This window comes from Geotrypetes seraphini, chromosome 16 (assembly GCF_902459505.1).
Source record: "Geotrypetes seraphini chromosome 16, aGeoSer1.1, whole genome shotgun sequence".
Classification (NCBI taxonomy): Eukaryota; Metazoa; Chordata; class Amphibia; order Gymnophiona; family Dermophiidae; genus Geotrypetes; species Geotrypetes seraphini.
In genome coordinates, this window is record NC_047099.1 from 27318141 (window position 1) to 27341934 (window position 23794).

Below are 23794 nucleotides of genomic sequence, written 5' to 3' on the forward strand. Positions count from 1 at the left end.
AATTTTGTGAGCTGTGACTACTTTGGCCTTGCAGCGCTGGTGAAGATGTTTACTAGCAGCAAAACACCATTACTTGCCCTCAGTTTGGCAGTAGGATGCTCTAATAAACAAACTTATTGTCCAAAGTCATTCAAGGTGGTTTACAAATAGCTTAAAACTGTGGAAATGCAGACCTGAATGTATGGAAACTGTAAGGAATGTGATGTAACTGTTCCAGAACATCAGTTTTTTTTTCCTGTGGCGATTGGAAGAACATGCTAGTGGTGATCATAATTATAATTAAGTATATATCAAATCAGAACCATGGTCCAACCCATGCGGAGTTCCACAAGGATCACCTCTATCACCTACGCTCTTCAACCTCTTTATTTTCTCCCTCGGAGCCACTTTAGATAACTTAAATGTTACATCCTTCAGCTACGCAGACGACATCACCATACTCCTCCCCTTCGACCCATCAGAGCCCAAAACTACAGCAAAACTGGAAATAACCCTAGATGCAGTGGAAAAATGGATGGTAGACCACAAACTGAAACTAAACTCAGATAAAACAATATTCCTTCTGCTCGAAAAGGCCAAAACTCCCACCATTACAGAACTGAAAATTAAAAACACCAAATACCCAATACAGCCCGAACTCAAACTCCTAGGAGTAACGATAGACAGATGCTGCACAATGCAGTCCCAAATCAATAAGACATCCCAGAAAGCTTTTTTAATTATGAGAAATCTACGTAAAATAAGAAAATTCTTCGACCCAGCACAATTCAGGCTAATTGTCCAATTCCTAGTCTTAGGTCTACTGGACTATTGCAATTCCCTCTATCTACCTTGTCCTGCCAACATGATAAAACAACTTCAGACTATACAAAACACTGCCCTCAGACTGATCTACTCCCTGAGAAAATATGATCATATTACATAACTGCCTTCCTAGACTCTCACTGGCTACCTATGCAAGCACGAATTCAATTCAAATTCTACTGTCTATTATTCAAAGCATTAAATGGCTCGCCCCCCCCTATCTAAACAACCACCTAAAACAGATCCTCACCTCAAGACAAAGAAGAACTCCAAACCCTTTTGCCTTCCCTCCACTCAAGGGCACTCAGCGCAAAAAGATGTACAATAACCTTCTGGCGACGCAAGCAGCAAAACTTAACCACTCCATCTCCAACCTGTTGACGGCAACGGGCGACTTCAAAACTTTTCGAAAAGAAATCAAAACCCTACTTTTCAAAAAATTTATCCAGATATCTTAACCCAACCCTTCCCCCTCCTCCTAGTTAAATTCTCCCCCAAAACCTCCACTTAAATAATCTCTTCCTCCCCAAAACACCAACCAAGTATTCAGATCCCTGAAATGTAACGTAATCTTATTTGTACTCTAACTGTAATCTATTTGTTATATCACACAATAACGTACAGTCAATTTAATATCCAATTTGCAAGTTCTTCCGGAATTAATCCAGCTACCTCACCTCTCTTGTAACCCTCCCCCCAAAAAAAACAAAAAACAAAACAAAAAAAAAAACCTGTTGTAACTTCACTGGAAATGTCCAGTTAGCTCTTTTGTAATCCGCCTTGAACTGCAAGGTATAGGCGGAATAGATGTCCCTAATGTAATGTATGACCCAATCTATGCCAACCCTGCTATTGGCACCCAAGGACAAAGAGGCTTACCCTTCTCAATACTGAACTGAGACCTGAGGTGAAAGATTTTGTTGGCAGGAACTTCCAGGCTGCTGTTACTGAAGCGTACAGTACAGCCAAGACGCGCCGCTGGGGTCAGCACAGTCAAAATTATGTTCACCTGGGCAGCACTGCAGGCTCCTGTAACAGGGAAGGAAAAAGTTTGCAGCTATTCAGGTACGGGCTTCCTGTATCATGAGGGGACCTGCGTGCTGGCGCTACACATGGATACTCACCTTTCAGGCTTTGTTTTTTGTTTGTAGAAATGAGGAGATATGATTCAGTGAAAATTGGGGTGTTGCTTAAGTAACTTTTGGGGCCAAATTTGAGATGTAATCCAGAAGAATCTTGAACCACTACCTAAAAAATGAAACAAAGGCATTGGCACTGGGAGTGTCACAGGCAGAGACATCAGCTCAGAGCAGAGAGCAGCATTACCTCTTTGAATGTCTTAACTATTCCAGGGATATCATAGAAGACTGAAACTGTGCCTGTGCTCCTCACTACTGCCACCCCCGTCGCCACATGTGTATGAAGGATGTCACCAGAGGAGACCTGCCATGTTCCCATTTCACCTGCAGAGGAATAAAGGTACAGCCATGTTATTGCTGGTGTTTCTAAAGCTTGGCGCCCACGCTCACCCTGTGCTCATCACACCGACCTTCTTGGTTGACCAGGTGAGTGCTGAAACAGATGACGTCCCCAACAGTCACTGGATCGGAGAGGTTTGGGGCAATGGCATGCTCCACCACCACAGGAATGTAATCTGCCATGCCTGGATGCTTCTGATCTGAAATGCTCAGCAGTGTCACACCCTGATTCACAGCCTGGGCAACATAGGTGTAGTTCTGATGGCCCGGTCCAATTAAGAGCAGGTCATCTCTAAAATCAAACAAGATTTTAAATCTGTTAGCTGAGAAAGTCTCAAGAGCCCTATCCATCCCTCGACTGCCTCGCCTGATGCACCAAAACAAACCTTATTCCGTGAAACACCAGCAACCAGAAAGCAAAGTTGCTTACCTGTAACAGATGTTCTCCGTAGACAGCAGGGGGAATGCAGCCACACTTGATGGACTGAGCCTGTGCCGTGGCAACTCTCCCATTTTTTTTATACCTACTGAGCATGTGCAGCCACCTTGCCTGTGTAGCTCCACCCCCGAGTTTGACAGTTTGTCTCTAGCTCATTAATAAGTTGACATGCGGGGATGGAGGATGGGCAAGTATGGCTGCATTCCCCTGCTGTCTACGGAGAACACCTGATACAGGTAAGCAACTTTGCTTTCTCCGATAGACAAGCAGGGTAAATCTGTTAGCAGAGAAGGTCTCAAGAGCCCTATCCATCCCTCAACTGCCTCCCCTGATGCACAAGAACAAACCTTATTCCATGCAACACCAGCAACCAGAAAAAGGATTATTCAAAAACAGTGCTGGGGAGGGGTAAAGCATGAAGAGAATGGATCCCTAGAGGCTGTATGAGGAGGAAGCAGTAAGAGAGGGAATTGATGGAGATTCTATAAGGGGAGAAAGGTTTCTTGCAGACTATGGGGAGGGGGAGGAAGAAAGGGGATCATTGGGAGCTGTATGATGCAAAGAGGAGAGAGAGGGGACATCCCAGAACACTCTGCTAACCTGTTCAGAGCAAGCTGAAGCTGTGTGTTTTGTGCATGGAATCTCTCTCCGATGCTGTCATAGAAGTGAACAGTGAAGGTTAATGTGATTCCTAGAGGAAAGGATGATAGGGTGGTCCCACGTGAAGTGTAGAGCCGAGGTGCAGTGCTAATTCTCAGGTACAGCACCGGGGCCACCTATCAGATGCAAAACACAGAGAGTTAGGAGACGCAGATAAATCCCTGTAACTGCAGAACTGGAGGAGAGCAGAGCTAAGACAGAGTCAGTAGATCATGGAAACATGTAGGATGCATAATGTGACCATTTATTTTTTTCATCAAAAGGGGACATCTATTAATTGTCAGTCCCGGGAGCTACGCTGTGATTTTGCAGCAAAAATCAAAAGAGGATGGGAGCCATCGGTGTTCTTCTCCCCCGCGCTTCTGATTGGTCGACTAGCTTCCGACACTCCTTCTCAGTGGGAGGCACCCTGTAAGTTTGGCCGCTGGCTGGAGCAGGCTCTTTTCCAGATTGGTCGTTAGCAACAGTCGCATGGATCGACTGGAGAATTGTCAAGCTCCTCCCCCTTCCCCATTTTGTTGGAAATGGAGGCTGACGCCAATCGCCTGGAACTTCCTTTCCGAGGGAGGTAGTTTTTAGCGTGGCAGAGAGGGAAAAAGATCACCAGTCCGTTGTCCTTGCGCACAGCTTCGGGACGCTGTCCCTGAAAACGGGGCATTTCGGCGTCCTGAAGCCGTGGTCGGGATAATGGGACGGTCGGTCCAATAACGGGACGATCCCATTGAAAACTTAAGGATGCACCTTAAGGATGCACTTTAGATACATTGAATGCAACTAACTTATTCTTTCATCATTTTTTTAGTCTATCCTCCCAAAGGAGCTTAGAATGGGTTACAAATCAGGTACTCTAACAGGGCTCACAGTCTATCTAAAAAACCTGGGGCAGTGCAGGATTAAGTGATTTACCCAGGGTCACAAGGAGCAGCACAGGATTTGAACCCCAAACCTCAGGGTGCTGAGGTTGTCGTTCCAACCACTACACCACATTCTATCACATTGATAGAGAGTGAATAGATGAGATGAGCTGGTATGAAAAGATCAACAGGCTCAGTGCTGGCAGTGAATTATCCAGGAACTTATTTTTCCCCAGAAAAATCTATAACTTGCTCAAGGCCAGGCTTCTCCTGCCTCCTTCTGGCTTGACGCACTCTCCATTTAGAGCCCAGGCTTCCCCTGCCACTTCCTGGCTTGACCCACTCTCCATTTAGAGCCCAGACTTACCCGCACTCCAATTATGGTTTTCCGATTGACTCCATATGGTTCCAGCGAAGTCGCTTCCAGCACTGCAGAACCAGTTATAGCTCCAGCAGTTAGGAGACCTTGCCCATCCTCTTCCACCACAGAGGAGTTGGAGGTACACTGCAGAATCTGATAGGTTACAGATGCAGCCCCTTCCCTGAAGACCCAAAACACAAGTCAGAACAAGGCTTTGAGTACAAACCAATAATAGACAGTGACATTACACTAACGTCAATGAGTCGGTTAATACAAAGAAAAAGGTTCAAGTTCCGATAGATAAATTACAAAGAGCTCAACGACTGGCTAATTATTTCGTAGAAAAATTACAGGGAATTAAATATCACTTTTTACCTGTTCCCAAGGATTGGGGAACGTCTATAATTAGGAATCCAAATAATGTTTTGGCAGATCTACATTGGCATACATTTGAAAAAGTAAATTGGGAGGAATTTAAAAAAGTATATAATACTTTTTATATACTTTTTTATATATAAAACTTTTTATATAATAAAATATAAAAAAGTTAAATCATTTTGTCATCTTGATACATGTCCATGTTTTAAAGGAGGCTCCTTTACCATTTAAAGTTATGGTTTTTAACTGGATGAGATGCTAGTAATTTGAAAGATATAATGTTAACACCAATTATCAAAGATACTAAAGTTAGGTTAGATCAGGTATCTAATTATAGACCAGTGGCATGTATACCTTTCTTGGCAAAGTTAATGGAAGACTTGGTTAACAATCAATTGAATCTATATCTTGATACGTTTAATATTTTACATTACACACAATCTGGATTTCGTAAAGATCATAGTATGGAAACCATCTTAGGTTCTATGTTAGACATCTTAAGAACCCAAATATCAAAAGGAACTAGGGTTATAATTTTACAACTTTTCGAGTGCTTTTGATTTATTGGACCACGGTCTACTTTTAAGAGTGATGGATCTCATTGGAATTACAGGAAATGTAGCCAATTGGTTTAAGAACTTTTTGAAAAGAACGTATAAAGTTATAATACTGTCTAAGATATCTGAAAATTGGCAGTCTTCATTTGGAGTCCCACAGGGCTCCCCAATATCTCCAACTCTTTACATCCTTTGAGCTATGAAATGGAGACATTTAATTATACTATATTTATATATGCGGATAACACCACAGTAGAGAGTGGCACGGTAACTGTTACCGCAGGCATTTCATTGTTACCGAGGTAGTTCCCGCTGTAATGGGAAAACATTGCCAATTCTGTCAGGTATTACTACAGCAATGATTGACCGTTCCATGGTCATGCTGCGGGAATGGCAACCTAGGGCACCCTCCCCCAAGCATACCTGTTAACATCCCCAGTGGTCTAGTGGTCAGGGTCACCTGGAGCTGCAAAAAAAAAAAAAAATCCCCTGCCTCACTGACACTTGCCCACCACAGATGAGTCAATTTCTCCTTGCAAATCACATGATCTTTAAGAACAGCACAGAAATAGCTGTTAGTGGTATGGCTCATTGAAACTTAGAGAACTTTAGACCTGTATGTCGACAGAAGGCCTTGCACATATGCAAACCCACAAACTGTTCTTCTGAGGAATGCGGAATCAGCACGGGTATGGGTCGTTCTTGGAAAGGGACTGAGGTCATGCACAGATAACCTCTAGAAAAAGCCCCATAAAGAAGGGTGTGAGGGAAAGATAATTTCAGGTGGTTTTTGACCATCAAACCAATCTGATAATGACATACATAAATGGAAAATGACTTTAAGGACATACGCAAATGCTAATGAATGTCACGTCAATCAGGGATATAGCCAATTATATGTATCTGTAACCACTGAATTAATTTTGCTAATGATGCTAACAAATCAGACTAGCAACTGATCACTTATGCTAATGACCGCTACCTATCAGAAACTTTCCAATAGATTGTAAGATAAGGAAGTAAAACAGACAGGGTATTTTTCTGTTATTTCTGCAGGTGTGGAATTATATCTACTCTCTGTTTCACTTCAAATGCTGTCAATTTATTGATCTGATCTTCCTTGTATGTTGCCATTTACTATAGAATAAATTCCCATTTTCTGAGTAAAAAAAAAAATAGATAAATTAGATTGGATTTTATTAAACAAACCAGCCATTTTATTTATTTATTTTTACCATAAAGGACTCAGACCACACCTGGAATGCTGTTACCACGCAACTGGTGGTCCCTTCAACCAGCCCTGCAATTTCAGTCGGGTAAAGAAATTACCAGACACTCACGCCGCTGAAAACAACCTTCAGGCGGCCCCCGATGGTACTCGCTACCAGGCAGGACCCGAGTTAATGCCCTGCTGAAACTCACTGATCAAGCAGGCACTTTGATACTCACTTATCAAGCAGAGACTCGAGCGCACTGTGTGAGAAGTAAAAGGTTAATAAAGCATGCGCAGGTAAGGGAGAAGGAGGCCAAAGACCCCCCCCTTCACATCCCTTGTTCTCGGCCTGCAGCTCTATTAGGTACAGCTAATACAGAGAGCACATATCTATATTTGCTGTACACTACCTAATCTTTGGCAACTCAGCCACTTACTACAGGCTAGCAGAGCTGAAGTAGAGAATGACACGGTGACAAAATTCATCACCGTTCCCGTCCCCGCGGATAACCGTGGGAAATAATCCCATGTCATTTTCTAGTGTCTATTTCAACCTCGGTCCTTCTACACCAGCATTATTCAAAGCAAAGCTTGCGGGTCAGTGGTTGTGCCCAATTATACTCTGATTTTTCCCTCTCTCCTTAAAGAATGACATGAAGATCGTTTCCCGCGGTTATCCACGGGGACGGGGACGGTGATGAATTTTGTCACCGTGTCATTCTCTAAGCTGAAGCTTGGTGGCCATTTAGCAACCTATCAAAAACACTAACGGCCTCTTTTATTATTATTATTATTATTATTAGGTTCTTATATCCCGCCATACCCAAAGAGTTCTAGGCGGTTTACATCCGTTACATTAGGATCCGGTCTGAACCCGGATTTACAAAAATTTTGTCGGAATTGCAGGTAGCGCGGAAGGAGGCAAAGTAGTTTTAGCACAGGTTTATCATAGTTGGGTTAGAAGATAAAATGGAGGGAGTGGGAAACCAGAAGAGGGGGGGGGAGAGGGAGGTGGGGGTGGGGGGGGTTGGAGTGTGTGCGGGGAGTAAGGACTAAGGGTCTTGTTCGCGGAAGAGGTGTGTTTTGAGAAGTTTTCTGAAGTCTAGGTAGGTCGGGGCCTCTAGCATCATTTGGGCTAGCCAAGGGTTCAGGCGAAGGTTTTGTCGATGAATCTTTTGAGCTGGCATGATTTTATGGAGGGGAAGGTAAACAACTGGATTCTGCGGGATTTCTTGTTGGTGCAATACATATTGAAATGTGGGGAGAGGTATTTTGGTGAGAGACCAAATACTGTCTTGTAACAGATGTAGGCGAACTTGAAGAGGACTCGGGATTCGAAGGGTAGCCAGTGCAGTTGGTGGTAGAAGGGGGTGATGTGTTCCCATTTGTTAGCGGCTGCCACGTGGAAACGGCCCCAAAACCTTTTAATTCTCTATGGGCTTTGGGGCCGCTAGCGCGGCTTTGTAAAAGAGGCTGTAAGGCAGGGATGTCCAACCTCTTGGCTTCCCTGGGCCGCATTGGCTGAAAAAAAATTTCTGGGGCCTCACAAACACTGCAGCAAGACAGAAGAGGGAGCTGGCAAGACAGTAAACACCTGGGGGCAGCAGAGGAAAACACTGCATCGCCCTCAACCAGGGCCGCACAAAATACTTCACTGGGCCGCATGCGGCCCTCGGGCCACAGGTTGGACACCCCTGCTGTAAGGTTTATGGTTGATAGTAACCTCAGGATTTTTGGTTAGTGCTGCTGAAATATCATTGTTTACATGGCCAACAGGATGATACTGGACTGGCAAGCTAAGTATTAAAATACCCCCACATATTTCTGGAATACTGCAAATAATATTCAGTTTAATATGTTGTTGTTCTGAACATTGTTTTGATTTTTTTTGGTACAAATGTTACATCCTTGGATTGTCCCAAAATGTTATTGTGTAAATTGCAAACATTACATTAGATTGATGTAAGGATTGAAGAAAGGAGATGGGATTTTGCCATTTAAGGTGGATGGCGCTAATTGTATTAAGCAGGATATAAGGGGGGGGGGCCCATAACCCAATCTGTATGAGACACCCCTTTTCTGAGAAATATGAAAAACACTAATATATATCTATATAAAAATATGAAGCTGAAGGATAGAAATGCTTCAGAGTTACAGTAAAATAATGTTGCATGGTTAGCAAATTGTTAAAGTTTTAAAATAGATGAGTCCTAGCAGGTCATTATGTTCTAAGTGACTATGTTGTTACCCCCCTTCCTTTGGAAGCTAGGTTTAAATTTTTTTTTTAATGTTGTTTAAAATAAATCAAGGGCTGATATCCGATTATATGCCTCCATTGTTGCATTATACAAAAAAAAGGGATTTTTGAGAGAAGAATCTCCCTTTCGATTTCCTGAAATTAAGGGCATAAAATATACTAGAATGTTTAACTCTACAAAGGACTATCAAGCAGCTAAATCTTGGAAAACCTTATCAGATCAGGCTAGCCAGCATTACGATTATAAACCTTTTTAAAAGGTCTTAAAGACTTATCTGTTTAAGGAATATGTTCTTTAACAAGTTTTAATTCGGATTAAAGTAGTGATCTAACGTATTAGTTTATTTTTTTTTTGTTCTATGTAAACCCCTGTGAACTTCTGTAAGGTATTGGTGGTGTACAAAAAAAAATATTACGGCTCTTCCTGGATTTGCTGCTGGTTATGTTCTCTGGTGATCTGTTCCTGTGTGGAAGCTGAATTGTGAACTTATCTTAGGTGTTAAGTAACCTTCCATTGATCTTCTCCATTCCTACATAATGGTTCAGAAGTATTAAGCATTGTAATTCATTAAATAGCATTTAGCTGCTAGAGCTCCCCGAGTAGTGTGTGGTGTGAAGATTCAGTGGGAAAGATATGTGGACATATTCCTCCTGTAGCCCACTCTGTACACTAGCAGAGTCCATGCTCTGAAGGAAAGAGAGAACCTTAGCATTTCTGATGGAGAGCCAGGACTTCCCTCTGCCACTGAAGTTATTCTCAGTAGTACATCTACTATCAGCCTGAGAAGATCCTCACAGCAGTAGAAGGAAATAATAATAATAATAATAATATTTTATTTTGTATACCGCCATACCCAGGGAGTTCAAGGCGGTTCACAACAGATAGATGAATTACATACAGTGCGATTAGAAAAAAGAAGAACATAACAAAGCAATCGTAGGGTCAAACTCGTTTACATTAACAATTTAGGTGAGGGAAGGGCCAAATACGGGGTACATACAGAGTGTGCTGTAGTAGGATACAATTAAGTTTAAGAGAGGGGGGGAACCAAGCATATTAGCTGGAAAAAAAGGGGGGGGAGCAACAAACTTAGAAGGGGGCGGGCGGAAAAGTAAGGAAGAGGAGAGGGGGGGGTGAGATGGGGGAAGGGGGGCGTTAAGGGATAGGTCTGTTGCAAAGAAGGGTTTTAATCTGTTTTCTAAGGTGGAGAAGGGGAAACGTTATGGCGGAAGAGGGGAGCGTTAGGGATTTGGTCCGTTAAAAAGTAGAGTTTTGAGCTTTTTTCTGAAGGGGGGGATATGAAGAGCAGTCAAGTATGATTTGGGCGAGCCATGAATTTAGTTTGGCCGCTTGAAAAGAGAAGGTTCGTTCGAGGAATCTTTTAAGATGACACGATTTCAGTGAGGGAAAAGCGAACAAAATTGATCTGCGGGAGCTCTTCTTATTATAGTTCAGGTTGAAGTGGGGGTAAAGATAGGCTGGTGACATACCAGATACGGTTTTGTAGCAGATGCAAGAAAACTTAAATAGAACTCTGGATTCGAATGGCAACCAGTGCAACTTGTTGTAGAAAGGGGATATGTGTTCCCATTTCTTCAGGCCAAAGATAAGGCGGATGGCGGTATTTTTGAGTGGAGCCCACTCAGCTGTTACCTGTCTGTGCACAGTTTCAGTTGTGAGTTGGTCGACATCAGAATCTGCTCAGGAGGACACTTGGGGGTGAAGAGACAACGCTTGTCAAATACCTAGAGGAAAACAAAAGGAACAGTTAACGGGACAGGGCTACTGAGCGTAGTATCACAAAGGGCGGGCGGCAAGTTCAGATAGGGTGGACAGTACATGTAGTGCAGGCAGGGGGCTCGGGTAGTCATTATGTAGCATCCTGGCAGCAGGTTGTTTTGAGAGCGCTGGTAGCAAGCTTGAATAGGGAAGGGACCTTATTTCAAGGTATTTTTATTGCATTTCATGGACAGACATGAGGGGAAGCCACTGCTTGCCCTGGATCGATAGCATGAAATGTTGCTACTATTTGGGCTCCTGCCAGGTACTTGTGCCCTAGATGGGCCAACTATAGGACAATTCAGCCATCGGGACATCACCGATGAGTTTGGCTCTTAGGCTTTGGTGGAATGAGGCATTATGACATCACAATCTCAGCTCTAGAATCTTGCTACCCAGAATGGCTAGTCTTATGTCGATATTATTAGGTGTATAGAGTAGAATTCTAAATGGTTCAAGAAGTGCAGAGGGCAGGTGTGGTTCCTCTTCACAAGCGAGGAGAAAGCTGGAAAGTAGAGGTCGGTTACTCTGACCTCTGGTGTGTAAATTAACGATAAAACTAATATGTATAGGGATATAGTTGTAAATATCTAAAAAAAAAAACCTTATTTGTCCAAAAGGACTTCATTCATTCACATCAAAAGATACGACAGACAAAAAAATATAATATAACAAAACGGAGAAAAACAAGCCTCATACACAGGCAGCAGGGACTACACAAATACCCTAAGCCACCTGTATCTTTACTGGTTTGAAAACAACTCCGTACATAAATATATAAATATCTTCTCATTCACTTCAAAGTTTAAACTTCAAAATTCATTTTGTCGTAAGTATCAAAATATGTATAACGAAAGAGATCCAGTCCAATCTGTTTAAAACTAATTGTAATGGCAACAGCCTGGTATAAATATAGATGGAAGCACTTCTTAAGAGTAACGTGAAAGCAGTCAATATAGAACTTGGAAAAACTTATCTCAACTGGCAGCAGCAAAACATATTTTCATCCAAATGGCCGCTTCCCGACAGAAAGCACTTCTGTTTTGCCTTAAAAGGCTACTTCGGGGAAAAAATATAATCATTTAGATAGATGTTTTCTCCAAGCACTTCACCGTACCAAACTTATCGGGCTGCTTCTTCTCAAAATGGATGTGAACGAATGAAGTAAACTACAGTACGTTTTTGGACAAATAAGTTGTGTAAATTCATGAAACACTGCTTACCAGACTTGGTTCTGAGATCCAGTGGATGACAGGATCAGGGCAGCATGCTTTTACAACTAATCTGATTTTTATTTTTTTTTTTACTAGGTGACCAGAGAGATGTATTGGAGGAGAGCATTAGACGTTGTGTGTGATGACTTGACTTAAAGCTCTTCGCACAATGCCGCATTGTCAACGTGTACATAAACTGGTTAAGTGGGAGGCAACAAAGAGCAATGGCAACTGGCATCTACTCCAAGGACAGAAGTGCCAGCTACTGTTGTGCAGATTTCACCGGCCCCCTTCAACACTTTCGTAGGTTATGTTGCTGAAGGGCTGTCTGCAAGGTTTGCTTCTCTGGGGACGATACCAAAATCTGCAAAAGGGTGAGGAATGACCTGGCAAAGCTTGAAGAAGGTCTAGAATTTGGCAACTAAGATTTAATGCCAAAAAATGCAGAGCCACGCATTATGGGCTGCAAAATCCTTTAAAAAAAAAATCTTTATTGAGTTTCTAAAGCTAACAAAAATGCAATACAGTAGCTATACAAATAATATTAAATCATATATGCATTTATGATCAATCAAAATCCATACAACAATAAAAAATCCCACCCAACCAACATTTCATAAGGGGATAGAACCCTCCCGCCCTCCCTCCCCCTGGGTGTGTGTGCAATATACCAACAGGAACAAAGGAAAAAATAATTACAATGAATCCATAAAAGATGTCAAAGGATGCAAAATCCTGAGGGAACGGTACAGTTTAGGGGGTGAAGAACTTTTGTGCACGAAAGAGGAACTGGACTTGGGTGTGATAGTTAGTACATGATGATCTTAAGGTGGCCAAATAGATAGAAAAAGCTAGAAAGATGCTAGGGTACATAGGGAGAGGAATGACCAGTAGGAGAAAGGAGGTATTGATGCCCTTGTATAAGACTCTGGTGTAACCCCACTTAGAATAGTGTGTACAATTATGGAGACTGCACATTCAAAAATATATAAACAGGATGGAGTCAGTACAGAGGAAGGCTACTAAAATGGTCGGTGGTCTTTGTCATAAGGAGTAGGAAGACAGACTTAAAGATCTCAATATGTATACCTTGGAGGAAAGGTGGGAGAAGGGAGATATGACAGAGACGATTAAATACCTACGTGGCATAAATAAGCATGAGGCGAGTCTCATTTGAAAGGAAGCGCCAGAACGAGAAGGCATAGGATGAAGTTAAGAGGTGTTAATCTAAGGAAATACATTTTTACAGAAAGGGTGGTAGATGCATGGAATAATCTCCAACGGTAGAGATGGTAGAAAGAAAGACTGTGTCTGAAATCAAGAAAGCGTGCGATAGGCATGTGGGATCTCTTAGGAAGAGGAGGAGAGAGTGGATGCTGCGGATGGGCAGACTAGATGGACCATTTGGCCTTTATCTGCCATCATGGACCACGACATGGCAAATGAGGTTTAACGTGGATAAGTGTAAGGTGACGCATGTCGGTGACAAAAATCTTATACATGAATACAGGATGTCTGGTGCGGTACTCAGAGACCCCCCAGGAAAGAGACTTGGGAGTACTAGTCGACAAGTCAATGAATATGCGGTGCAATACGCGGCAGCTGCGAAAAGGGCAAACAGAATGCTAGGAACGATTAAGAAGGGGATCACAAACAGATCGGAGAAGGATATCATGCCGCTGTATCGGGCCATGGTACGCCCCCACCTGGAAAATGCGTCCAGGACACAGTACTACTCAAGAGGGTCCAGAGAAGAGCGACTAAAATGGTTAAGGGGCTGGAGGAGTTGCCGTACAGTGAGAGATTAGAGAAACTGGGCCTCTTCTCCCTTGCAAAGAGGAGACTGAGAAGGGACATGATCAAAACATTCAAGATAATGAAGGGAAAAGACTTAGTAGATAAAGACAGGTTGTTTACCCTCTCCAAGGTAGAGAGAACGAGAGGGCACTCTCTAAAGTTGAAAGGGGATAGATTCCGTACAAACGTAAGGAAGTTCTTCTTCACCCACAGAGTGGTAGAAAACTGGAACGCTCTTCCGGAGGCTGTTATGGGGAAAGACACCCTCCAGGGATTCAAGACAAACTTAGACAGGTTCCTGCTGAACCAGAACGTATGCAGGTAAGGCTAGACTCAGTTAGGGCACTGGTCTTTGACCTAAGGGCCGCCATGTGAGCGGACTGTTGGGCACGATGGACCACTGGTCTGACCCAGCAGCGGCAATTCTTATGTTCTTATGTGTCTATGTTTCCATAACCATAAAGTTCTATGACCTCACAATGCAGATGTAAAGAGCCTTGGCCTATAGGGAGAGAAGGGGATAGTGGATGCTGTGATTGGGCTGACTGCATGGACCATTTGGCCTTTATCTGCCCTCATGTTTCTATGTAGTTAACCCTGCATAAAAATTCTTATATCTGAAACGAGATTGACATTACTCCTGAGCTTTGCTTAAGAGAGGACTGTTTCCTGGGATAAACTGGAGAGCCTGAGGCTGGTGAGAGTCACTTACCAGTATCTGCACTTCATCAGACAGTTGTGTGATGTTGCCTTCAAACTGCCCTGTGGACACATTCAGGGTCTGTACCGTCACTTTAAGACCAGTTCTACCAGAAGCCAGTGTTTGCACGATCATGGCAAAGTTATTCTCTGCGAGAAGCTGTAGAGACACCTGTGGAGAAAAAAATCAATGCTTATACCCCAGGACCTGGAGAGTGCCTATTCGAGGAACAAGCATGACGTCTGGGGGATGGCCTACCTCTTTGTGCCTCGTCATCAGGTTCATGACATCTCGTTTGCTCATTGACCAGTGAAACTTCAACCTTGGTCTTGAATTGCTGAAGGAAAATGGAGTCTGGGTGCTGGTTACCCCTACGACATAGACAGGCATCTACAAGGGGAGGCATCATGAAGAGTTTCCAAGTTTTATTAAAAATTTGATTAAACGCTTTTATAATTTCTAAGCGATTTACATGAAAAATAATATTAACAAAGAAGGCATAAAAACAATACTAATGTTAATACTGACTTACAAGAAGCATAAGGACAGAAGGGGGAGAACTACAATTTTAAAAGTAAAGAAACATTCAAGGTAAACACACTAAGGGAGAGGAGGGTTTTTTTTAAAGCCTTATAAGGCTAGTTTCTGGTATTTTAAAGAGTCTATCTATATATCCCTGTTAATGGAGCAAGGTGAGGGAATGACTGGTCCCCGTTTACAGCATTCTGTGGTAATCTGTCGCTTCAGGGAGGCATACATTATTGCTGAAGGCTTTACTAACCTTGGTTCCTGTTATCAGACGTGTTGCTGGTGTATGAATTCTTACTGCCCGCAGCTGAACAACTTCAACTTCTATAGAATCCTACAAAGGAGAATGTGAATCAAGCAGTGAATTAAGGGGATGGTGGGTGTCTCAGAATGGACCATATAATCTCACAAAAGGAGTATTGGGAGTATGTCATATAATGTGACCCTCCCACGTAAAAGAGGAATCTCAAAAGAGAAATGAGGGGTAAGGAGCAGACCATGACTGATGGGTACCTGTGAGAAGACGATAACTCTGCCCGTGTCCTCATCTACTGCCTGAATGGTCCCATTCACTGTGGCTGTGCCAATCTTTAGAGCTGTGACCTGCCCAAGACGATTCACCACAGCAACTGTCTTGTTACTGATGGAAAAGTGAATGATGGACTGAGGCTGAGGTCCTCCCTCTGACATCACCTGCAACACACAGAACCTTTATTCCAGAGTTGCTCTGTATCGCACAGCTCAGACTTCCTTGTACAGTCCTACAAACGCCAGCATTTACTCGTCAACTCCCTTCTGCAGTGCCTGTCCCATAACCAAGAGCTCCCCTCTGCAGCACTGCAAAACCCAGTCTTTAATCCAAAACTCACCTCCACTGTCCCTTAATTCAGAACTCCTTACTGCATCTTGGGATGAATGAATTAATGATGAAAGGAAATAAAGAAGAGAAGATGGAGTCCCTGGCTTGTGATTCATTTTTTCAGCCTCACCTGCATCATGTTCTGGGGAATGAGAGTCATTTTCTGAGGGATGAGCCTGAACGGTGGAAAGACCTAGAGAGGAAAATTGCATAAACTGAATTGGTCATAGGAATTGAGCATTACTATTATACTGGACATCAAATCACCAGGTGCAGCACCCAATATCTATGGTTGGGAAGTTACGATGCCTGCTTTACCAGGAGATCAGGGAAATGTGCTTGTGACTGCATATGGCCACTGTGGCTGAATGAGGCGACGGCGATTGGAGAGTGGCCACCGTGGCGGCACGAAGCGAAGGCGATCAGAGAGTAGCCACTGTGGCTGTGTGAGGCAAGGGCGATTGGAGAGTGGCCTCCGTGGCTGTGTGATGGGCCCCAAAGTGGCAGGCTATGTCAGGAACTGGTTAAGTGGAAGACAACAGAGGGCAGTGGCCAATGGAGATTGCTCTGAGGAAAGGGATGTTACCAGTGGTGTTTCTCAAGGCTCTGTTTTTGGGCCTGTTCTTTTTAACATTCTTACAAATGATATTGCTGAAGGGTTAACAGGTAAGATTTGCCTCTTTGTGGATGATACTGAAATTTGCAATAGAGTAGACCCCTGGATGGTGTGAATGACATGAAGATCTAGCGAAGCTTTAAGAATGGTCTGAAATTTGACAGCTAAAATTTAATTTAAAGAAATGCAAGGTCATGCATTTGGGCTGCAAAAAGCCAAAGGAACAGTACAGTTTATGGGGTGAAGAAATTTTGTACACAACAGAAGAGTGGGACTTGGATGAGTTTATATGTGATGATCTTAAGCTGGCCAAACAGATTGAAAAGGTGACGGCAAAAGCTAGAAGGATGCTAGGTTGCATAGGAAGAGTTATGGCCAGTAGGAAAAAAGAGGTATTGATCCCTTGTATAAGACTCTGATGAGATCTCATTTAGAATATTGTGTACAATTCTGAAGGCAACTAAAATGGTGTGTGGCCTTCCTCATAAGGCATATAGGGACAGACTTAAAGATCTCAATATGTATACTTTAGAGGAAAGACAGGAGAGGGGAGATATGATAGAGACATTTAAATACCTATGTGGTGTAAATGCACATGAGTTGAGTCTAGTGCTGCCCGATTCACGATTCGAATAAGTTCACCGATTCAAATCAGGTGAATCGATTCGAATCGGTTCGTTTTTGTTAAAAACCGGACTTACCGATTCTGCTGCAAGACGAGTTCGGGATATTTCACGCCACTGGCCGCCGGACTTTACCCATCTAATGTAACTTCCGGTTTTGTGAAACCGGAAGTTACATCGGAAGAAATGAAAGGAGTGGGAGAGTCAATTGGCGAGCAAGCGGTCCTCGTGCAGACGACCTCGGCAGCAGCAAATACTATTTTTGGCTGGCTCTTTCCCCGCATTTCTTCTCTCTTCCCCGCAATTTAATATCCAGTCCAGTAAGTAAATGAATCGGAATGGGGGCTGGTGAGTCTTGGGGGCTGGGGATGGTAGCTGAAATTGGCAGAGGGGCTGGTGAGTCTTGGGGCCTGGGGATGGAAGCTGAAATGGGCAGGGGGTTTGGTGAGTCTTGGGGCCTGGGGATGAAGGTGAAATCGGCAGGGGGAACTGAGAATCAGCAGGGGGGCTGGGGATGGAAGCTGAAATCGGCAGGGGGGCTGGTGAGTCTTGGGGCCTGGGGATGGAAGCTGAAATGGGCAGGAGGGCTGGGGATGGAAGCTGAAATGGGCAGGGGGGCTGGTGAGTCTTGGGGCCTAAGGATGTAAGTTGAAATCAGTAGGGGGGCTGATGAGTCTTGGGGCCTGGGGATGGAAGCTGAAATCGGCAGGGGGGCTAAGAATTGGCAGGGGGGGCTGAGAATTGGCAGGGGGGCTGGGGTTGGAAGCTGAAATCGGCAGGTGGTCTGGGGATGGAAGCTGAGAATCAGCAGGGGGGCTGATGAGTCTTGGGGGCTGAGGATTGAAGCTGAGAATCAGCAGGGGGGCTGGTGAGTCTTGGGGGCTGGGGATGGAAGCTGAGAATCAGCAGGAAGGCTGGTGAGTCTTGGGGGCTGGGGATGGAAGCTGAAATCGGCAGGGGGGGCTGGTGAGTCTTGGGGGCTGGGGATGGAAGCTGAGAATCAGCAGGGGGGCTGGTGAGTCTTGGGGGCTGTGGATGGAAGCTGAGAATCAGCAGGGGGGCTGGTGAGTCTTGGGGGCTGGGGATGGAAGCTGAAATCGGCAGGGGGGCTGGTGAGTCTTGGGGGCTGGGGATGGAAGCTGAGAATCAGCAGGGAGGCTGGTGAGTCTTGGGGGCTGGGGATGGAAGCTGAGAATCAGCAGGGAGGCTGGTGAGTCTTGGAGGCTGGGGATGGAAGCTGAAATCGATAGGGGGGCTGGGGATGGAAGCTGAGAATCAGCAGGGGGGCTGGTGAGTCTTGGGGCCTGGGGATGGAAGCTGGGAATCGGACGGGGGCCTGGTGAGTCTGGGGGGCTGGGGATGGAAGCTGGGAATCGACAGGGGGGCTGGTGAATCTGGGGGGCTGGGGATGGAAGCAGGGAATCGGCAAGGGGGCTGGTGAGTCTGGGGGGGCTAGGGATGGAAGCTGGGAATTTTTGATATATTGCCTTGGTTAAATAAAATGTTTAAACTTAAAAAGCTGTGTCATTAACAGTGAATCGAATCGAATCAAAAAAATAATAATAATAATTAAAAAAAAAAAAAAAAAATCGATTCAACAGGGTGAATCGAATCGAATCAAAAAAATAATAATAATTAAAAAAAAAAAAAAAAAAATCGATTCAACAGGGTGAATCGAATCGAATCGAAATATTTTTCTCTGAATCGGGCAGCACTAGTCGAGTCTCTTTCATTAGAAAGGAAACTCTGCAATGAAGTTAAGAGATGTTAGGCTCCGGAGTAATTAAAGGAAATATTTTTTTACAGAAAGGGTGGTAGATGTGTGGAACAATCTCCCGGAAAAAGTGGTGTCTGAATTAATGAAGGCGTGGAATAGGCATATGCGATCTCTCAAGAGAGAGAAAGAGATAATGGTAATGGTTACTGCAGATGGGCACAAGATGTGGCCTTTATTGGCTATCATGTTTATGTATAGGATGAGGGAGATCAGAGAGTGGCCATGATGATTGTACATGGTAAGGGAGATTGGAGAGTGGCCACAGAGAAAGTACAGAGTGGGTGTGAGGGAGATCAGCGACGATGACTTCATCTGGTGATCAGAGATTTGCCACAGTGACTGAAATGGTGGGTATGGAGGTGAGGAAAATTGGAGAGTGGTGATGGTGACCGCATCCTGGAATCTAAGAGTGGTGATACTACAGTATGGAAGTGGGGTGAGAAAGAGTGTGGTGATGGTGACTGCAACCTGGTATTGGTATTGAAGTGTGGCCTCAGTGACTATGGGATGGGAGTGGGGGTGAGGGAGATTAGTGCTGCTGCTGTTACCTCTACTCGTCGCGGAACTGAATGGAGTTTTCTTCCCATTTTATCTCGGGCTGTTACTACCAGAGTCGTCTGTCCCACAGATACTGCTCGAAGCAGGAACGCAGATGAGCATCTATCCTGATCATCCATTGCCCTGGAAAAGAAAGACATGTAGGAAACACCACAGATTTGTAGGGATTTGGGGAGAGAGTCACCAATCCAAACACAGAGCTGGAAGACAGAATGACATATCAGTCCACAGCCAGATCCAGAGGCAAATGTCATTCCACATCCTGAAGTGGGGGCTCTAAGTCCAAGGACGGGGCAGAGATAGTTCACAATCAGTGTCACCACATGTTGTCATACCCAGAGCTTGGCAAAGGAACAGAAGCCGGAGGTGGAGTTTGAATGGTTACTAAGGGGATAATTTAGAATGACCTACATCTGCCAGTTTTCAAAGAGAAACCATTTTGTAGTTTCATACTCTAAAAATTAGAGGCCACACAATGTGCACTGTGGAGAATGACATGGTGACAAAATTCATCACCATTCCCGTCCCCACAGATAATCGCGGGAAACCATCTTTAAGGCAGGAAGAATCAGAGTATGAATGGGCACAACCAGTGACTCTCAAGCCTTGCATTAAAGAATGCTGATGTGGAAGGACTGAGGTTGAGATAGACACCGAAGAATGACATGGGATTGTTTCCCATGGTGATTTGTGAGGACAGGGACGGTGATGAATTTTGTCACCGTGTCATTCTCTAGTACACTGCCCTGGCATCACCTCATTAATCTGGCTACCCATCCACACAGTATGGAGCCTGGCACAGGAGGGAATTTCAACTGAGCCATATTACCCAGGTAAATGGGTTGAGAATTATCCTGCCACACACGGCCACATTTTTTGGAAGATCAGCTCTGGCTAAATATCTGATAAGAAAATGTGGCAGCCAGTTATGGATCTCTTTCACTGTTCTGTTCCAATTATGTTCAAACAAATCTGACTCACGCCAGTGTAACAATGGAGGAGGCAGCTTGTAGATCCAAGTACATGTTCTTGAAATATTTATTCAGGAAAGGACGTCTGTACATGTCAAGAACTCTCAGGGTGACTATAGCAGTCTTGCCAATTTCAATCTGGAAAAGAAATAAAAAATTTTTTGGTGGATTTCTTTAAACCAACATGATGATACTAGGCAAAAGATCAGTTCAGATATCACACAATGCAGAGGAGCAAATTACAATTGCTCACAAATTATAGAAATTTCAGAGGAGAAAGGATGAATACATGCATTGCATAATCTTGCAAGATTTGATCCAGCCTCACCTTGTCAACTACATCCAAGTCCAGGTCAAATATATCCGAGACACGCAGTGATGCCAGCGCTGGCCCCTGAAAGGCCAAACACAAGTCATAGACGGCCATGGTGAGAGTTCCAGGATGCACGGGCGTGACCTGTAGAGGACAAGACAATGCAACATCTCTATTTAGATTCCCAGATCAAGAGCATCATCACTGATCCTCATTGAGACAACAGCAACTCAGAGCTCACTTGCCCCCCACCACTCCAAACCATCCTCTGCCCATCTCACCTGAACCCAGCTGTCAGTTTCCTTGTAAGAAATGTTCACAATTTCATTGTCACTAACGTTCACCAGGAAGTAGCCTGACCCCTCCACCAGCAAAAAGATCTCCTATGATAAAAAAAGGAGTTTTATAAATCAAACACTGGTTCTCCCTCCCCTTTACATTACATTAATGGCTTATATTCCGCCTGTACCTTGCGGTTCTAAGTGGATTACATCAAAAAGATAACTGGACATTTCCAGGAAGAGAAATACAATTAAAGACGTTGGACCTAGTACATCAAAAAGATAGCTGAACTTTTCCAGGAAGAGGAATACAATTAAAGGCGTAAGGTCTAAAACAATTTTGAAGTAAGGATGTTAAGAGGGGGTGAGAGGGGAAAAGGAAGGGGTTAGGACATTTGGGTGTATTTCTTGAATAGTAGGGTCTTGATTTCTTTGTGGAAAGCCTTGAGGTCAGTTGAAGCGGTCAGTAGGTTGGTGATGGTGGGGTCCAATTTAGCTGCATGTGTTGCTAGTAAGTTGTCATACATCTTTTTGCGTTTAGTTCCTTTAAAAGGGGGGTAGGAGAAAGGGGATTGGGTTCTCCTCTGTCTGGTTGAGAGGTTCCTGTTTAGACGGTTGTTTAGGTGGGTGGGTGCCGTTCCGTTTAATGTTTTGAATAACATGCAGTATAATTTGAATTGGATGCGGGCTTGTATTGGAAGTCAGTGTGAATCTAGGAAGGCGTTGGTGATGTGGTCAAATTTTCCAAGGGAATAGATCATTCTGAGGGCAGTGTTCTGGACGGTCTGTAGTTGTTTTATTAAGTAGGTGGGACAAGAAAGGTAGAGGATATTGCAATAATCCATTAGACTTAGGACTAGGTATTGGACTATGAGTCTGAATTGTTCTTTGTCGAAGAATTTTCTAATTTTGCGAAGGTTGCGCATGGTGAAGAATGCTTTTTGTGTGATTTTGTTGATTTGCATCTGAAGAGTGCAACCTCTGTCTACTGTTACTCCAAGGAGTTTGAGAGTGGGCTGTATGGGATATTGGTGGTTTTTATTTCTAGTTCAGTTATAGAAGGGGTTTTATCCTTTTCAAGTAGTAGAAATTTAGTTTTATCTGGGTTGAGCTTCAGTTTGTGATCTGTCATCCATTTTTCCACTGCTTCTAGTGTTTTTTCCAGGATGTCTGTTGTGGTGAGGTCTTGTGTGTCAAAGGGGAGGAGTATGGTTATATCGTCTGCATAGCTGAATGAGGTTACTTTGAGTTTGTCTAACATGGTACCGAGGGAGGAAATGAAAAGATTGAAGAGCATGGGTGACAGTGGGGAACCTTGAGGTACTCCGCAGGAATTGGTCCAAGGCTCCGATATAAAATCCTTTGTTTTTACTCTGTATGTTCTTGTTTTGAGGAATCCTTGAAACCAGTTGTATACTTCGCCTGAAATCCCTATTGCTTCTAATATCTGAAGAAGTATAGTGTGGAATCCAGGTATGTTCCCTCTTCCCAGTTGTGGGATTTAGGCGTGGCCTTACCCCTTGCCATGTGACCCTCTACTCATCACAGCATCAATCATGAGATTCAGGCATCCCTCCCCAGGCACATCATCAGATAGTGTCCAGCCCACTTTCCCTTACCAGTTCCTTTATTTAGGGTCTGCTCTTTACCTAGCAGTAATGAAATCCAGGTAAAGCCTTCCATTGATTTTAAAAACCAGACCCGGCCTCTCCCACTCTCCCCTTACTAGACCTGGGGTAAAGGCACCTTTTTTGCTGTTAGTGATTTGTAACCTATTGCTAAAATTGTCCTTAGTACCTGGAGACAGGAGGATGGCCAATGCTAACTAAGCTGATTTTTAAAAAGGGTTCCAGGTTAGGGTTACCAGATTTAAAGAAAGAAAAACCTGGACACATGCCCCACCCTGCCTTGTTCTGCCTTCAGCCCTGCCCCCCAAAAGCCACTTCTCTTTTTCTTGACCTCTAGGAGGGCCTTCAGCATGTGCAGAAGCATGTGGCATCATCTGTGCATGCTTGTTGAAGGTCCTCCAGTCCAGATGCAGCCGGAGCTTGGGGGCTTTCCAAAACCTGGACAAACTGCCAGGTTTTGGAAAGTCCGTCCGGGAACCTGGACAGTTCTCTACAAAGAGGACATGTTCAGGTTTTCCCAGATGTCTGGTAAGCCTATTCCAGGGGTGATCTGGGAAATTACAGACTGGTAAGCCTGACTTCAGTGCTGGGCAAAATAGTGGAAACTATTTAAAAGATTAAAATTATGGAACACATAGAAAAACATGGTTTAATGGGACAGAATCAACATGATTTCAGCCAAAGGTCTTGCCTCATCATTTTGCTGCATTTCTTTGAAGGTGTGGCTAAACATGTGGATAAAGGTACGTTGGTTGACCTAGTGTATCTAGATTTTCTGAGACTCCTGAGAAAATTAAAAAGTCATGGAATAGGAAGCAATGTTCTGTTGTGGACAGAAACCAGAGGGAAGGGTTAAATGGCCATTTTTCTCAATGGGAGGAGGGTAAATAGTGGAGTGCCACCATTTATAATTGATCTGGAAATCAGAATAAGTGAGGTGATTAAATTTGTAGATGACTCTAAACTATTGAAAGTTAAAATGCATGCAGACTGTGAAAAAGTGCAGGAAAACCTTAGGAAATTAGAAGGCTGGGCTTCCAAATGGCAGATGAAATTTAATGTGGACAAATGCAACATGATGCACATTGGGAAGAATAATCCAACAAGATACTGAGTTAGATGGACCATTGGTCTAATCTAGTGTAGCG

At 43.8% G+C, this 23794-nt stretch overlaps 1 protein-coding gene across 1 annotated transcript in view; it reads right to left on the reverse strand.

The window, feature by feature from the left end:
* The window catches only part of LOC117349776 (nuclear pore membrane glycoprotein 210-like), a 90898-nt gene that overhangs the window by 18137 nt on the left and 48967 nt on the right, over window positions 1–23794 (reverse strand). The window contains 16 exon segments of the mRNA XM_033923370.1: window positions 1684–1833; window positions 1929–2052; window positions 2131–2267; window positions 2354–2574; window positions 3322–3497; window positions 4603–4777; window positions 10656–10747; window positions 14505–14663; window positions 14751–14882; window positions 15274–15354; window positions 15534–15713; window positions 16010–16072; window positions 19444–19576; window positions 20435–20562; window positions 20753–20881; window positions 21019–21120. Of these exon segments, the coding sequence (XP_033779261.1) occupies window positions 1684–1833; window positions 1929–2052; window positions 2131–2267; window positions 2354–2574; window positions 3322–3497; window positions 4603–4777; window positions 10656–10747; window positions 14505–14663; window positions 14751–14882; window positions 15274–15354; window positions 15534–15713; window positions 16010–16072; window positions 19444–19576; window positions 20435–20562; window positions 20753–20881; window positions 21019–21120 (2182 nt within the window).